The sequence below is a fragment of the Falco rusticolus genome, chromosome 5 (assembly GCF_015220075.1).
Source record: "Falco rusticolus isolate bFalRus1 chromosome 5, bFalRus1.pri, whole genome shotgun sequence".
Classification (NCBI taxonomy): domain Eukaryota; kingdom Metazoa; phylum Chordata; class Aves; order Falconiformes; family Falconidae; genus Falco; species Falco rusticolus.
In genome coordinates, this window is record NC_051191.1 from 12,096,032 (window position 1) to 12,114,454 (window position 18,423).

At 40.7% G+C, this 18,423-nt stretch overlaps 1 protein-coding gene across 2 annotated transcripts in view; it reads right to left on the minus strand.

Moving 5' to 3' along the window:
* The window catches only part of MET (MET proto-oncogene, receptor tyrosine kinase), a 90,933-nt gene that overhangs the window by 11,908 nt on the left and 60,602 nt on the right, over window positions 1-18,423 (minus strand). For both annotated transcript variants that reach the window (XM_037388581.1, XM_037388582.1), the window contains exons 11-14: window positions 10,442-10,660; window positions 4,942-5,088; window positions 2,785-2,941; window positions 1,841-1,981 (exon numbers count right to left, since the gene is read on the minus strand). In XM_037388581.1, the coding sequence (XP_037244478.1) occupies window positions 1,841-1,981; window positions 2,785-2,941; window positions 4,942-5,088; window positions 10,442-10,660 (664 nt within the window). The remainder of the gene's footprint in view (window positions 1-1,840; window positions 1,982-2,784; window positions 2,942-4,941; window positions 5,089-10,441; window positions 10,661-18,423) is intronic.

An 18,423-nucleotide genomic window follows, 5' to 3' on the forward strand; every position in this document is an offset into this window, starting at 1 on the left:
GCTGATTTAGAATAGCAGAAATAAAAATGTTTCAGTCAAGCAAGGAGCATTTATTTGAGAAAATTATTTTTGTCAACAGCATGTTGTTCAGGTATTTTGAACTGCTTTTGTTGAAAAGATTTTTTCCTAGTATTTTGTGTAATAGAATCAAAGAACTAAGTTTAATTGACACCAATTTCAGTCTGTAATGATTGCTGTGGAGTCAATGAGCAGAATTTAGCCCAGGGTCAAAAAGAAAAAAAAAGGAATAAATTTAACAACAGAAATTATCAGATATTTTATCACAAAGAGTAAAAGATGTTGTACAGACATGCTTTATATATTTATGTATAAAACTTGGGAAATTTTTATATAGTGCTGTTATCACTCCAGGTGCCAAGAAAAACTCAGTGCTGCTCTATCTAGAGGTAAAAATACAAACTCTTGCATTTACAAAGCCATATTTAGGTCACCAAGGGCAAATATCTATTTAAAAATCATGGTAAAATACCCTAGTCACGGTTGCAAAATAATTTTTACAGCTGCTGCATGTAGATCTGCATGTTTTCTAATGTTCCTGTCACTTTATTCTTTGACAGTAATTGATGTAAACATTCCTACGGGTACATTAAGTGAACACACCTTCCTGGGTGCACTCTCGGCTGTGCTTTGCTGGTGCACAGTGGCCCCAGGACCACTGCAGATTTACCTTCCACCAAGGATCTCTGCATAGTTGTGTCTCATGTAGCACTTTCCCTTCTAACCAGTGGCACAGGCTTTGCTTTTCCTTTGGGAATCTTTCAATCTAGAAACTTCCTGTGCAAGCTGGCAGCAGCAATTAAAGAATCATAAAGGAAGCTTGGAACAGGCCTGGCTTTCAAACAACTCCACGATTGGGCATTACCAAGGCGGAATAAGGATTTGGAGCGATTTCTATTGAGTTGTAATGGCAGCGCCTGAAACAGTACAAGACTATGTCTACACCAAGACCAACAAGTATCTGTGGTATCTCAAATATCATATGGTAACTTCTAACAGTTAAAGACTCTTTTAATGGTAATCACAGAACACGGTCTCCACACATCTTGGCCACGTTCAGCCTGAAGTGGTATGGTAAGTGCAGCAGAGTGATCTGGAGAATACCCCTGCTAAAACGGTGATGTGTGGCACAAAAATCTATTCAGCATAGGGTTATTCTTCCGTCATGCCCACAGGTCTGAAAATGAACAGCATGTTTTGTAAGACTGACATCTCAGCACACGTGGGCCTCCACTCAATTTGTGACAGTTTTCACACCCCCTTTAGCTTAATTATTAAAATCAGCATTTCTGCATCACACAGTGTGCCATTTTATAGGAGGTGCATGAACGGACAAAAGAGTATCAGTTTACAAATCTCCATGTCCCATGTTGAGCTGACAGAACTGCTTTACCATGACTGTATGAACTCACTGAGACACACTAAACCTACACCCACTCGATGCTATCCTTAAAATCGCTTTTTTCAGAGTGGATTTGTGCATGGTGTGATGGACCTTATGATAACACAAAATCATTCTACCCACTAGCTCCTAATAAACTGTGGAACATACTTACAGAGAATTTTCACTAACAGCATTTTATATATTGCTCCAACCTGAGTAAAAGTAAAAATCCTTCGCACCTTAATCTTGGGAAGCACCTGAGAAGCTCAGTTCAAATAGTAAGCCTGTAAACACATGAAAATCCCAAACAATGCAGACACAGACAAACCAGATGAGAAAATGAAATTAAGATATTGATCACAACAGCTATCATCTGAAGACATATGAAAAGCAAGATGTATAAAATATCATCCATACAGATTCATAATAGAAGTGTACCTTCTAGAAAAGTTGATCTGTAATCTACAGATTCGCTTGAAACCATTTCTGTCGTTGGACTTACACTCCTCGCGCTCACCAGCCTGTCCAGGTGAGGAGTGTGCACCCTGCCATCATAGCGCACTAGGTCGCTTCCCAGATCTGAAGGGGAAGGAGAAAAAGACAGTATGAGAAAACCCTTGTGTTTATTGTGTGCCAACATTCATTTAGGTATTTATTTCAGTTTAGATGTTCTGCTCTGCTGAGAAGAGGGTTGGGCTGTTGCTGAAGCAGACATGTGCAAGACCTGAACTTGCGCTATTTGTACAGCACAAGATTTGCTGTGACTTGTGTTAAAGCCCCACTCTTGGCTACACTGGAAGATCCAAATGAGCTTTGAAGCCTCTGGGGCCAGCTTCATGATCTGACTGTGATATTGTATCAGAACAAGACCTGGTTGTGTATTAGCTCCCCTCCTCCTCCCCCCTTGCGTAGTGCAGCAGTTCCCACTCGAAGGAAACCCAGACATGGGGGCCAGAGGGGAGGCACCCTGATCCGGGTGGACAGAAGACCAGCCACTGCAGCGCTCTGTGTCTTGCACAAACTAGGCACAGCCTAGAGGACTACAAGGCAACTGGATGAAGCTGAAGTACTTGTGATTCCACACATGTCATTGACTCATTCCCTCTTCCAAGGCTGACTGGGGAAGAGGAGTTACTAAGTTTTCTACATAGCTCAGAGTTCCTCCGAAATCCTTCCCCTTTAGGCATAGTGTGGCCCTTCACCCAGCTCAGGCAAGAGCCAAGGGCCAAAACTCAACTAAACATTGCACTTGATTGTGAAACCTCTGCTGACAGGTTACAACAGGACATTGAACAGCGGTTAAGGAAAGCATAAATTGATGTCAGTTTTTAAAATCTAAGATATAATAACAGAATTATTTGATGAAGTCGACAATGATAGACCTTTAATTTGTTTCTTCTTCCTTCTCCAGAGGAAAAACACCAATAAGATAAAAATTAAAACTGATGTTGAAACAACTCCAGCAATTAGTCCCGTGAAATTCTGATCTTGCCGGATCAGCACTTTTCCAATAACTGTTGACAAAACTTCTTGCTTCCACTGAAAAAAACACAGAAAAAATAGTGTGATGATTTCAAAAGACAAGCAAGAAGTAGAATATTAGTGCTAAAGTATAAGCTGATATGTCCCATATGTATTAAATCTTGATTTTGTAATGCTGTACTGTGATAAGACACTGGGAGTAGAGACATTGTTATATTGGTGTACGTGAAAGCAGATGTACATTTTTATGTTTCATTACATGCCTTCAAGAGCTCTGCTAGTGACACAGCTATGTACGTGCTACACCATGCACACAGCACACACTCACACATGCACTCTGGAAAACAGGGTCCCACTGCTACCAGATGTTAATTTAAAATACTAAATTCATACTTTTGCTGAAATGGTGCACAGAAATGTATGGGCTTATGGTTATATGGGCTGAAATCGATGTTAAAAAATTGCCCAAATGTCTTTAATATGCGTCCTTCTGGCATAAATATGCTGTAACATCAAACTCCCTCTCTGTTGACAGCATGCCTGCATTTCAGTTCCCAAGGTCACGTGAGCCTGTCCCTTGCCAGCTTCTTGCTTGTCAACAGTTTAAAGAAACAAAACCAAACAAACAAACAACCCCCAAAACCAACACCCAAACAAACACCAAGCAGCTACCAGGGAAAAACCGTTTTAGGTCACACGGTACTAGCTCTGTTAGTCAGAATGCACTTGGCCATCTTTTCTCTTCCTCCTGTGGAATTCGTTCCTCTGGGTACTGTAATGATGGATTTGCCCGTCAAAAGAGCAAATTTTCTTCTTCGCTGGGCAGACTGCAGTTTCTGAGGCTCCTTGCCAGTAAACAAGCAGAAACCTTATTTAACCCCTTTATGTTGTGTTCTTTTCTACATATGAAATACGTCACGCATATCTGTTTCTTAGAGGTTAAGGAAATATCATTTAGCAGAACTGACTGAATATAGTGCCAGTCCTGGTTGTATACAAAAAATACAAACAGTACAGAATGCAACATGTGCACAAGTATTATATGAAACTAGGCATTTACAGGTCCGGGAAACAGATACACTAAAAGGAGAGCTGCATCTAATTTTATAGGTTGCCTGATTCACCTAAGAAATTTAATCTGTACTTTTCAAAAGAAATTAATTTTAAAATAGATTAATATTTACTGAATTAATAAATCAAATTAGTTATTACTATTTACTTAGATTGCAGTAGCACATAGGACTACCATTTACAGACCAGGATCCTATTGAGATGAATGTCATAAAGACATAGAAAAAAATAGGTGTTCCCTGCTCCAAAGAGCTTACATAGACTTTGATCTTAATCACACTTACATGACTGCCAAAGTCTCCACCGTTTTCAGTGAATCGAGTACATGACAAGCAGATTTCAGAGTTTAAAAGTAATCCCATTCCACTGTGATTTTCCTTTTTTTATATTTACAAAACCCCCATGAAGATACTGAAAGATTTGTGTCTTATTCTACGAGTCAGTAGGTCAAAAGTGTCTACAATTTAAATTCGCAGTAGTACTCGGAATGACTCTAGTGAAACCACCTTTAGAACAATAGTGGAACTCAAACATTTATTCTAAGTGTCTGCATCTTACAAGAAGAACTGAAAGGAAATTACAAAAAGCAGACCAAAAAATCTTTCAGAAAGGATCTGATCCTCTTGACTGCAGCAGAATTTTTTGCTGAAATAAGGGCTTGTGAACTCCAGATTAAACCTACTCCATTATACCTTCCCGTTCCTCCCCGTATGTTTCCTTTGTGTTTGGATTAATAACCATGATTTTATTTCTGTGCTTAGTTTACGTCCTACTTTGTGCCTAAGGCTCCAGAAAGTCTCTGCACAAACAGGTAACAACAACAATGATGATAATTATTTTTTATAAATTTCCATCTCAAACAGAGATAGGGATATCTCTGTAAACACAGGCTTAGGCTTAAATTTAAAGTTCATAGGTTCAATAGCGACCTTGTGAATGATAATAAAAACGGCATTAATATCTCATGTGTGGTGTAGCTGCCTCACCTCTATGTTCAGCTCACTATTGGATTTCAGGAGATCGCTGGGAACCGTACACAGAATTGATTCTGACTGCAGGAGGAGGTTTTCGCAGCTTTTATTTCCAACTTTTAGCACTTCTCCTTTAACAGCTTCTGAATCAATGTAATTTCCCTTGGAAAAGAAAAATCAATTTCACATTACATAACCATCTCATAAAAGTTAGGGAGAAATCCTTTTATTACCTTGGAAAATGTTTTTAATGGAAAAACAATTGTGAAATAAAAGACTAATGCAAATTTACATTGCCCTGTCAATATGCATGTATCAGGTTTTTTTCATGTAAACAGGAGTTTGACAGACAGGCCAGAGGGTGATGATAAAGTTTACAGATAAGATCTGCTGTCACTAATACTCATACAGCCCATGCAGACTGTATGAGTTTATGTATATGAGTATGTATATGTATATGTATATGAGTTTACATTAAAAATGTAAAAGTCTGAGGGATAAAACCTATTGGTCCTGTTTAGATTTTTGCACAAGAAAGGATGCATTATGTGATGCTGTTTATATAAAACTGGCATTATATTTTGTTTAAACTAAAGGCATCTCAAACGTTTTGTTTTGCAAGTGGTTAGGGTAGCAGGAGCGAAGTTTTCAAAAAGAGCTATTTAATTATAATCATAAAAAAGCAAAAATCTGTTAAAATCAGGTTCCACAGACCAAAAAGGAACAAACCCTGGTAAAGATGACAGCATGAAAAGTGCACTCCCTACTCAGAAAACCTGCTTTCACCTCCCAGACATGGAGGAAATATTACTCCCTCTGCTGTTGTGATAGTAGCGTCCAAAGGCCAAGTTCATGATCTTTTGTGCTCAGGAGTGCATCAGTATTTAAGAAGCTGCCCTACCCTGTGTACAGCCCAGCTTAAGATGAAAGGACAAGCACACTAAGCAGGATTAAGAAGGGAGAAGGGAGGATGGGGAGTAACACTAATAAAGGCTATTTATGCGGGCTGATCTGGGAGCTCTTCACAAGAAGGGACGAAGGCATCGTGGCTGACACTGCTGCAAGGCCTTGTACACTGGAAATAAAAGTAGAATCCCATTCTGAGGGGCAAAATATCTTACTCTGGCATATGTTTTAGGTCTGCTGCAGAATCAGACAGAACCCTGGGAAGATTTAAAGAAACATAGAGGAGAGCCAGTTTAATGTCCTATTTTGACTGGTAAAGCCACACCTCAGGTAAATGCTTTTTAATTTTTGGCCAAAGCAGTCCATTTTGCACTCTATCTTCTGTCTACTTGGAGCCATTCTGTTTGCTGGACCAGGAAGCATGTGACTGACTGTTTATGGTTTATTACTATGGAGGCTTGCTGCATATTGTGAGCTATTCAGGTTCAAATCTTTCCTTTGAACGATGTACCTCAAAAGACTTGAATTCGAGTTTTCCACCTTCAGGATAAATATATTATCCTGGAGAGCATGGGTGAGTGGCCTCTTTTCCTTCTACACTGAATCTTAAGATTTTTTAAAAACGATTTCTAAAATTTTTTTTTCCACCAAAACTGATACTTATCCTAAAGGGGGAAAAAAAATCATACTGATGTTTCCTAAGTTGGTCCTTTGCCAGTTATAATGAAGATAGTAACTTTTACTTACTACCATTACCATTATGTTACCATTCATATAATGCAGTTTCAAATATATTCACTATAGTATCTCAATGTATTAAGAGTTTCAAAACTCAGCAGTGGTTTTGCTCTTCTCAGGACCACCAAAATTTGACTACCATTTTAAGAAGAGGAAGAAACCGGCTCCTGTGAGAACGGGGAAACTATTTCCTATTTTAAAATGCGTATTACTCGCTTCTTGCTGAGCAATGCCCTTGCACACAAGCTGGAGAAGCTCGTTACTGGGCTGAGCAGCTGTTGCAAACCAATCTGATAGATCAACTACCTAAAAAATTTAGAGAGATGGGAATAATCTGGGGTAAATTCTAGAAGCAGTAGAAGGACCACAAAGCCAGGCATGGAAATTTTGAGATTGGTGTCAGAAGAATTCTTGAGGTTCTTAAGCAGACGAGGTGGACTTGGGAAGAATGAGGAGTTACTGCGGCTGCACAGCTTCCACTGCAGCTCGCTCAGAAATCCCAGTTTCCATATTGCATTCTCTTGGATCAGATACTGAAAGCAACATAATTTTATGTGCAACGTGGAAGATGGAAAAGAGAGTGACCTACAAAGAGATAAGAAGAGTTCCTTAAGATTGTCTTATAAAGAATGTGTGGTCCTCTTCAGCAGACTCAGGTCTTTGGTTGTCCCCCAACAGCGAAATACCAGAATGTTTCCTGGCCCTAGAGCTTCCCGTGTTGGCGGGAGACAGGAGCCCTTCTGCAGAGGTGTCTTCATGGTGCTGAAGCAGAGAAGTGCCTGAAGGCACTCTGCCATGACCCCTCTGACTGGGGTACGGTGGGCACTGAGAGACTCTGAAGAGCCATGTACTTGGCAGAGGCAGACAGCGATGATGTGGGACCTTGAGAAGCTTGGTAGTGTGGAAGACAAAAGAGCTGGCACTGAAGACAAGAAGGGCTGGCATTCATGGCACACAGTGCCCTGACTGTTTTAGACAGAAGACTTAATGCTTTCTTGTGTGTAACATTTTCTTACAAAAACATCTTATGGCCATCAGGGGAAACCAAACAGAATCTTTCAACTGGTACCCACTGTTATTTGATGGAAGCCAAATATGTCGCACTAGATTAGTTTGATTGAAAAACTCGTGGTAAAAGCTCCCTCCACCCCTCTGTAACTCATTAAGAAAAAGATAAAAGAACTTTGGTTTGGTAGAACAGACTGTTCACTGAAGCAAGCTGCCATTTAATTTCATGCTGAGCTTGCTTAATTACTGCACAAAATATAACCATGAGGGATGTAAACTTGTGTATTTTTGAATGCGGGTACAGGGCAAGGGAAAAGTTTTGCCAATATGGCTTGTAATGATCTTTTGGCTCCCAACTATAATTTCTGAAAGTTGCCTCGCTGTTTTGACAGAAGCATCCCAGTATAACTAATTCTATTTAGTGGAATATGTTAAATTGGTGCTTGTTCATGCTTTGTTCTAGGAGACCGGCTTTCTCTAATGTTATTCTCCAGTCGGTTGCCAGGAAATAACCAGGGCATTAGGCTTAGGTAGACAGCATCTGCCGTGGGTGCCGTGACTACAGGTGACATCAATACTAAAAAGTTGTGACTTTGGTCAGTTGTCAGTGGGACAGCTCTGAGCTAGCCTTTCTTATCTGAATGTCTTCTTCCCACCAGGAAGGCTTCTCCTTCAGGGAGAATAAAAAGTTCAGGAGTAAAAGAAAGAAGAGAGTTAAAAAAACCAACTATTTTTTTAACCCTCAGCCTCTGGAAAGATTATGGAGCAAGTCCTTATGGAAGCACTTCCAGGCAGAGGAAGGATAAGAATGTGGGAAGAGCCAGCACAGGTTTCCTTTGCGCACAGGGTGCACTTTGCCTGAGCAGCCTGATTGCCTTCTATGCAGAGATAATTGGCTCCGTAGATGAAGGGAGAGCACCGGACAGTGTTCACCTTGATTTCAGCACAGTTTGCAACACAGTCCCTCCTAGCAATGAAAACAAATTGAGATTATAAGGACAGGATGGATGGACTACAAGGCAAATGAAAAACTGATGGTCCATCAGCTCAAAGCTTAGGAGTCTAACAAGTGGCATTTGTCAGTGGCTGATACTGGGATAAATACTGGTTTATTGACAACCTGGACAAAGGGACAGGATGCACTGTCCTTGCCCTTTCAGATGACATCAAATTTAAGAAAATGACTGAAACACTGGACCACAAGGTGAAATGAGGCAGCAGCGTGCCATTGTAGTGATGAAGGCTCAGCACATACTTCAACAGCAGCAGCAAAACCAGTACCTCGGAGGTGGATGGTTCTCCTCTGCTCAGCACTTGAAAGGCCACACCTGGGCAATTTGCCGTGTTTTGAACCCCACAGAACAAGAGACATACCGCCAAACTGGATGAAGCCATAGGCAACCTGACCTAATTTTTAACTTAGCCCTGTTTTGAGCAAGGGCTCAAAAGACTACAAAGACCTCTAGAGGTTCCTTCCAATCTAAGTTATTCTATGATTCTTCTCAAATTAGTCTTCTTTCCAATCGGTTGATATGCATGACCTGGAAAATACTGGAAAACACTGCTATCACTGCACTGAGGCACTGAGCCATGCAGCAGATATATATTCCCAGCTCGCCGCTGACGTGCACACAACTCTTTCTAGTGTTCCTCTGCAACTGAACAAGAGAATTGCTCTGCACTGAGGAAAAGTATGTCTTGTATGGCCAAGAGTTCCAAGTAGAAAAACAAAACAAAAAAAATAAAAATCAGAGATTGATTATTCTTTGGAATCTGCCCAAAACACTTTGTGGAAACAGATCAATATTCAGAGTTTGACTGCAACTCAGCATGGCTGACAGAACCTCTGAACCCTCTGATTTCCTGCAGCTCAGAAGCTCGCCCAACTGGACCATCTTGGAGTCAAAGACCTCAGGGCTTCAAGATTTCATGATTGTCATAAGGGAAAAGAGTTCTGGCTTACAGAACTACGGACAAGCTACACAAAGAGATGACCCCAGTATTAGGACTGATTCTCTTCCATAAAGCACTTTTTATAGATTGTATTCTATATAAATTATAGCTATTCTATATAAATTACACATACATAATACTAAATTTTCATAAATATTCACTGCAAATTAGGAATACCTGTATTTATACTGTTTCTGCTTGATACTTAAAAAAGCACTAGATTTTAAGAAATCAGACTCTTGCTTTCTCCACAGCACTGTAGTAGATAGCAGCCTGTGCTTGCAAGGGCCCTGAATTCCTAACAGATGTTCCTCACTGCTGTGTAGGCTATTCTCAGTGCTTTTTTAAGAGGTGCTCAGCATTGACTTTGCATTTTTCACGAATCCATAAATATTTAGGCTACAGTGGTGACTGATCCTCATGAGTGACTTCTGTGCACAGGCCAGAGTTTCCCTCAGCTCTAGAGATCTATAGCTGCTAGGCCACTTTCTAAAGAGAACTCCACATCTTTCATGAGGAAGGACACAAACCCATGTAACAGTCCATGAGCCAGGACTTGCATGCAGACCACCCACTTCAGGTTCTGAGCTGCTGGCCACATTTGATCCTGAACTGGTGACACAGCATATCGCACTCAGAAGCTGACACAGCATGGTCCTCCCATGAGGGTAAGGAAAACCCCTCTCCCACCCCACCTGATGCCAACAACCACCCTGGTATGCATTTTTGTTTTCAAATCTGCATCCTTTAAGTGGCGACAGCTGGGGGCTTGGGTGCACGCAGTACTGAACACACTGCTCTCTCTGCCCTTGCTTCCTTGGGGCTTCCTTCATTTCATCAAAACGTCTGTTATACACTATGCTGCTGCGTGCTTGCAAATAATTGAAAAACTTACTTCAGCATTTCTTACCTTGATTTCCAGAACGTTTTGGTTGCCTCTTGAGATGAACACCGGCTTTTCAAAATGCTTAAATACAGGATTATTTACATAATCAAAATCAAAGAACAAAGAGCTGACACCATCAAAAATAAAGAACACTTTGGTTACAAAGGGTGGTTGGAGGTTGAAGGCTTTCAGTGAAGGAGTTGTACAGCAGATTATCTCTGAACTAGAGCGGTGGCTACATGCCTGTAAGAAAGAAACAAAGGCAACTGCAGTAAGTACGTGCATAGGAAGTCACTGATGAATGTAACTGTTCTTTAACAATACACATATATTGAAAAAATAAACACCAGAGGTCTTGCTCTTCTTTAACCAAAGCAAAATTCTGATCAGTACTACACAGCGTTTATTTAGAGCTGGGAGAAAAGTACAAAAACTTCATGTCAATGCTGTTTGCACTCTTGTTGAGGAAATGTTCAAGTAAACAAGCTTCCTGGCCTGATTGTTCACAGCACTTTTAAAGTAAATATTTTGCAGATAATTAATGGAAAATGATTTCCAAAGCCAAGGACCATCAGGAGGCTGGCCTGATGTACTGAGCAGCCGTAATTCAGCTTACCCAGCCTATGTCAGTGTGACGGCCACATGGATTTCTCTTCCTTTTCTGCTACCAAAGCAATAGCAAGGGCCCAGAGAAGGTAAAAACAAGGCCAATGAATCTGACTGAAATAGCAGAAAACAGAAATAAAGCATTGTTTACCCACAGTGTAGCTAAGTTTCTGTATTTCCAGAGAGGCACTACGGAGTCTGTGAGAAACTGCTTTAAAGCCAAAGCCACCGTGGCATTCTGAGTCACAAAAGCTCAGAAAGTGTTCTCTTCTGTCTAAAAGTGTGTGTGTAAGGCCCCAGATGTGCAGCATTTGGTGCTTAGGTACACAGGTGTCATGCACGTCCCTCCTGGGAGTGCTGACCATAGGATGTGCTTCACAATGCATCTTGGACCAGCAGGAGGGAGATATTTGCCCTGCAGTGCAGTGCACGAGCTGCCTGACAACAGGCATGAAACCACGCTTACCCCTCACTTTGCTGTTACTCCTTGTGAGGGCCTGCTCTGGAGGTCCTTCCCGGGGGGAAGCTGCTGGTGCACCCACACTCCAGGAGGCCTGCCAAAGCATGCATTGTGCCATGGGAGTGTGATCCAGTGTGAGATGTCTGGCCAGGGTCCTTCCCTCTATCCCATACCACCTTGATCAGACTCATGAGACATACAAGTTGGACCCTGGGTCAGGGTCTCTCTCATGGTCACTCTGCCATGTCCTTCCTAAAAGGACTGCTGTGTTTCAAGCAAGGACAGAGGGGGTTTGCAGGCAGCCTGATCTGAAGCTGAGTTTAGACAGTCTTCATGCAGTCAGGATTCATCCAGCCTGCATCCAGACACCTGCACTGGAGTTATGTCTAAACTGTCTTTATAGTCAACAGAGGGAAACAGGATCACCTAGAATGGGATTCATCTGATCCATTTTAGAAAACAGCTTTAATTAGATCAACGGTGCTCTAGAAGGGTCAGCTTCTCTCTCTTGACTGTGAAGGTTTCTACATGACTAATTTGATTATAATGTCAACAGCACATCTACAAGCATCGATGGGAGGCACGGTGGGTGCCGGGCAGCATCACACAAACCGCAGAGTGGATTCTTTGTGATTGTATCATGTACTCCCTTCTCTGTGCCTCCCTTTCATGCTGCCTACTGTGGCTACGGTTGAAGGACTTCTGCCACAGAGTTGCTTCAGCTCCACAGAAGTATTTCTCTTCCAACTGTATAAACCTCCTGTAAGTAGTTCCCTGCACACTGCCTGTGTACACTCCCTGAACAGGGCCTGACAGCAGAGATTACACCTTTTTTAAAAAAACATATAAATAAGAATGGCTAACATGTGCCCCGGTAACAATGGGGTTGGGGCTTAGCTCCTAGTCATCATAAATCTGACATTTGTTTTACAAGAAATTTCCCTGGAAAAGGAACAGTGCTGTTGAATACCTTTGTGCATCTAGAGAAGGCCAAAAAATACACATTTTTCTGTTTAGTTTTTCAAATTAAGTTGGTTCTCATTATAAAATGCTGCCTGCAGGAGCTGTGAAATTAGTTTACATTTCTGTCTAATATGCTAAATTAATGCAATGTAATTTTGCTGTTTCAAATCAGTGACATAACTGTTCAAGCTATATCAGTTATATACCCCCATTAGCTTGAAAAGTGGGATGAAATTAGCTATCTACAAATCAGCACTTTTTCTTATCACCACAGCAATTCATGTTTCTATGCATAATGTTGTGAAAGCTTGAATCCGCCAAGGGAAACATTTTCAAGGCTCTGAAACCAAACACTAGAGTTTTAGAGCTCTACTACAAGGGTTACATGTCTGTGAGCTGTAAGTTCAGCACTCAGTTAAATAACTTGGTGCAGCTCTCAGTGATGCTAATGGGACTTGCATCCCTGAAACTAACAGCCCGTTTAGATTCCTAGCACAAATGCAGAAATATTTGTGCATCCCCCTTGACAAGAAGGTAATCTGTGGGACGCAAGACAAGGCAGATTTTCGCTTCATTTGCTTACAGTATTAGACTATTCTTCCTCTTTTGAATACCTTGTTATACACCATTGACCATATCTCAGGCTTTGCTATATCACATGGATCTAGAAATTCATTTGAATCAGTATGGTAATAAGATGCAACATTAGTATAATGGATGATCAAGCCATACTTTTCCATGAAATATGAATATTCGTAAAGGTATCTATCATATTGTGTAGATTCTAAAAAGGGATTACTAATACATATATAATTATGAAACCAAATATGTCAGGTCATCATTATGTTTATTTGATTAATGTAAATTCATTAGACTTTTTATCTACTGTAGAGTAGTGATATCCCTTAAATGAATAACAGTGGTATTCATAACTTTGTTTGTGGCTATCTATTAGAATCAGATACTTTACTTTATCAGGCTGGTCTCTGAAGCAGCAGCTTTCAAAAAATGGTAAAAATCTAATAATGCTCTTTGGAGGAGATGCAATGTGACTGATTGGTAAGGTCACAAAAATCTTATTTGCAATGCCCTTATTGGTACATGATTGACATGACATTTTTCCCTTGAAATGGTTTTAACAATTGAAGAATATGATGGTTTAGTTTTCAAGAAATATTGGATTGAGGCTCTAGAAGGAAAAAAACCCTAATTCAATAAATTGCCTTCTCAATTAAGATACTGCCTATCACCCAGCACCTTTAACTTTTATTTAATTAGGCTTTAAAATACATTCACTTTAAAAGCTAGGCCTACATTCTTCTTGTGACTATAATCTACATCTGAAGACAATAAGGAAGAAAAGATGTAAAAATTATGGAGCATTTCGCAAGCGTAAAGTAAATACTGTTCCCCAAAGGGAATAATAATCCATTGCACGATGAACATGACTCATCACTTAAAGGTATGTATTCTTGTTTCATTTGTAAAATATGACCCTTGAGGCAATTAATTCAAGCCTGACCTACAGAATCTCAACTTCACTGCCCAATTCATTTTTTTTTTTCAGCTGATAGAAAAACAGCAGAAGTATGAGGAAGGATCTCTGAGCTCCAGAGGTCTCCCAGCAGCTGACCCAGGTAAGAGAGGGGCAGCTGGATGTGTATTACAGGATCTGTAGCAGTCAGAAGGGAGAAAAGGGCCAATTTGTCCTTTCATAAAAAGTAAACTTTTGGACTGCCAGTGAGGAATGAAAGATGAATGAGGTTAAAGACAGACCAGGAGATTCTTCAACCATCTTTGCCAAAGGATGATTTCTCAATAGAAAGAGATGAGAATCCATGTCCACCTTAAGAAAAGCCCATTCAGACGGCTTTTTATGTGCAAGTGTAAGACCGAGCGGTGACACTCAAGCAGGGTATCTTGGAAGATTTTTCAGAGAATTCATTGGGTTTTGCTGCCATTTCAGGTAGTGCAATGAAGAGCCCTAATGCTTTGGTAGCATTTTTATTCTAGTTGTCTTCTTGGATGAAGGCCAGGGAGATAATATTTCTAGTCTATCGGACCACTGGACCAGAAGGTAGAGTAAAACTTCTCTTGCTCCTGGGTCTGAGAGCCAGCCCTTCACATGACACGACCAATATTGACTGGGAGTCTAAATTCCACCCTGGGCTTGGGATGGTCAATGTACCTGCTAGCACCACATCCGCAGAACCCTGCTGATTTCACAATGATCTAGACCTTTCCCTGACACCATCTGCTGCACTCTTTCCCTGGCAGAAGACGTGCCTGAGATGCAGATTTGGCACAGAAACAAGAGCCAATGGTTCCCCTTCATAAGGGAAACTCTTTGCTGGGCTTCTGTGGCAGCCTTATGCCACAGAGTCAACACAGATAAAGGATCCAACCCTGAGTGTCTTCGGATAGGTAGTCAGGAATACCTTCAATAATCATATGCTTACCATCCACAGTTCCCAGGATTATCATTATTGAATAAACCTAAGGTATTCTAAGGTGAATTCTAGGTATTTTGATGAGTATTATGAGTATGGATTGTTCATGGACTTGTAAACATTGAAGGAACTGTAGGATATTTTAAAGTTCTCCTGTAATACAGCAGGAAATGGCATCTAGCAGGGAGCAATTAAGAAATGCTAAAGACCATTCAAGAGACTCAAGAAGTGATAATTAAAAGTCTGTGGAAAGAGATGATCGTGCATAGCTACAGGGTCTGTTGTTGAAGGTCATGCATTAAAAGGTGCTTCTCCCTAATTTTGCAACCTTGCATATTTTGGCACATTCACAATTAGAAGAGATTACGCAGTGGGAAATCTCCACATGAGTTATTGGATGGAATATTAAAAATGCTACAGCAAAGGATCTCCAAATGACCACTTGTTCACTACTGGGGAATCAATGCAAAGTACAGGCTTTCAAAGAGAAAATACTGGCCTCAAGTGCTTCAGAAGCAGAACCATGACTAGCACGACTTATGGCAGAGGCTAGAAGACACTTATTTTGTAATCAAGCTCCTGATCACACACCATTCCAAATTGTGTGAATCTTTTTTACAGGCACAATGCAAAGTGAAAGGAAGGAATGAGCTTCTTCCCTCCTTGTGCGTGTCAACAGGAACTGGATGTGTGAGCAGAAGTGAGAGGGTTTGTGTATCCTCATGCATTATCTAGAGCTGTCAGGAATTTATTCAGCACTGCCTAAATTCCTATTTTTTGTTCCTAGTCAGAACAAATGGTCAAAAGAACTCATGAAATAGAAATTAAAAAGAAACACATTGCAAGTGTTGAAACATATGGTTCAATAGCTCTAAAACATTTTTTCACTTGTTGAAATACCAAATTTGAAGAAGGCAAAATGTATTATTTTTACAGTGTTAACATAGTATGTAATATAAACACAACTAGTGTGAACAGAGTACTGAATGATTTTAAGGAAATTTAAATAAATATGAAATGAAAATGACAAAGTTGAAGCAAGGAATTTTTGCCTTATAGAATAAAACGTTTCAGAAATACTGAACTTCAAACATAAAAGCTGAAAAGCTCAACTTAAATTTTTCTTCTACAGGGCACTGGCATATTGCCCCCAAAACTTTTCAGTCCCAGAGAAAGTGCATTTCTTACAGGGAGTTGTTCCACAAAAACTCTTACCAGTTGTACCACTCATCCCTTTCATCAGGATGGAAAGAAACAGGCAAAGAAGAGCAGACATCCCAGGGCACATCTGCTGGCTCTGCTCCCTGAGGCTTTGGGATGCAGAGCATCCCTGACAACTCCTGCTGCTTACAAAAGCGACCCTCCACTCACACTGCAACTCCACCAGGGCTCTAGGCCACCGTTAAGCCTGATGGAGTGAATTAAGGGTCTGAGGAAAGACAGCTGACAGGAAAAGGTGAGACCTTCTTTTAAACTGGGCACCACCAGTTTTAGGCAAATGGGAGAGGGTATGTGAGGTGGTTGAAAGAATGAGCAGAGCTCTAGGAAACACCACTTATCAGGAGAATTCAGAGTGGTTTGGTTTAACTGGAAAGAGAAAGGTTGAATCATAATGTACTGCAAATATATAAAATTAGCAGGAGAGACTGGTAATCTGTTGTTTGTGTCCACTGAGGGTTAAAGAAGAAGATAGCTAATTAGCAGCTAGGATTGTCGGTTAATTATTAGGAAGAAGTCTTTCCAAACCACTAGGTAAGCAGGTAAAGCAGCTCTTTCCAAAGCTTGTTTAAGCAAGGTTGTGAAATTTCTTTCACAAGGAGCTTTAATAACACCCTAGACAAATATCTGTCAGGCAGTGGTCTGCATACATTTGTCCTGCCGTAGGGAAGTGGGCCAGGCTAGGTCTTTGTGGTCCCTCCCAGCTGTACTTTCCTTTGATGCTTTGGGATGTGTTTCAGTGCTGGCTTTGGTTTTCTCAAGAGCCAGAGTTTCTGAATGCTGACAAAAGCAGCTTCTTGGAGGAGGCTAGTGAGAGAAAATCTGAAAAGAAAAAGGGCTAAGTAACAACAACAACAAGACTCAGCTCTCCTCTAAGAAGCAAGATAGATAACCTCAGCTGCAGGGCTTCTTGATCATTTTGGTTTGTATTCTCCTGTTTGTCTGGGTTTAGTCTATTCAGGACCACAAACTGTTTTCTCCTTTATAATGGGATAGCTGGTCATTGCAGTGCTCTGGAACCCTGCTGGAAATAGTTCCTCATCGTAGTTTATTTTTGTAAGGACCGAATGAAATTTTTGCCGTATCACTTATGCATAGGGCCCAGCATCTCCACCACAGGATGGGGCAGGCTGCAGCCTTAGGCATCCTCTCCCAGCAATTTCCTCAGTTACACAGTGCAGTCTTGTTTTGCCACTTATAAATCTTCTCCTTCTCCCTGAGAACTAATATCCTTCCTTGAGAAATAAGCTTGAGGTAAAGACTAATGGCAGAACAAATGGCAAGCAGAGATGGGCTGCCACAGAGACAGGGAAAGCCACCGAGTGCCAGAAGCCTTCAATTATAATAGAGCAAAATATATTGCTTGGGCAGTGTCAAAGTATAAAACACTCCAGATTATAATCTGTTTGAGGTTATATTCCACACTTTGTGTGGGGACAATGAACTTGTGTACAGCTGCTTTTACACTGGGGCAGATTCCTAAGAGATCAGCAGTGGTAGGGGACAGATACCTTTATGGAAAAGGAGGGTCAAACCTGCCTCTTCTTGTGTGTTGGCAAATGTAATGCACACTGCAAGGTATAAGAAAAAAAAGGGAGACAATTCTGATTGTCTGTGTCCATGCCCTTTTTTCAAAAGCAGGTTAAATGCAGGGTGGCAGCAAACCACTGCTCAAAGGAAAGGCTGCTCCCCAATATCTGGGGGAGAGAGTAAACTCTACAGTGTCGTTGCCTGGAGTTGCCAGTCACTTCTGGAGAGTGGATTTAGTTCTTTAAAACTTCAGATCCTTTCAAATCTATTCAAATTCTGACGAAGTCCCAATATTTGACAAGCGAGGTCTGAGGAGAAGCAGTATCGATATTTCACAGGGGAGCTGAGAAAGCAAGTGAATGATCTTACTTCTCGTATCCACACAAAGCAAAATCTAAAGAGCTGATTTCTTTACTCAAAACCTAATAAATTTTCAGTTTGGTTGATTTCACCGAAATGTTTTGCTTTCTGACTCATGGGTAAAGTGTCTTTTTGATAACATTGAACATGTTTCATTGCAGGGGCACTGATTTTCAGATTAAAATCTGAACCCATTAATTTACAAGCCACGATTACATCCAGCTGAAATTCAGGTCCTAACACTCATAATATATACAAATTAGGATCATGAAGAATATTCTGACCTTGAAGCTATAACAGACTGCAAATTTGCACACATACTGTTTAAATGCTTTGAGCAAACCTAGATCTAATACTTGAAATTCAATACAGGACAATAGTGTATGATGATCATTAGAAATAAGCTGAGAATATGAACA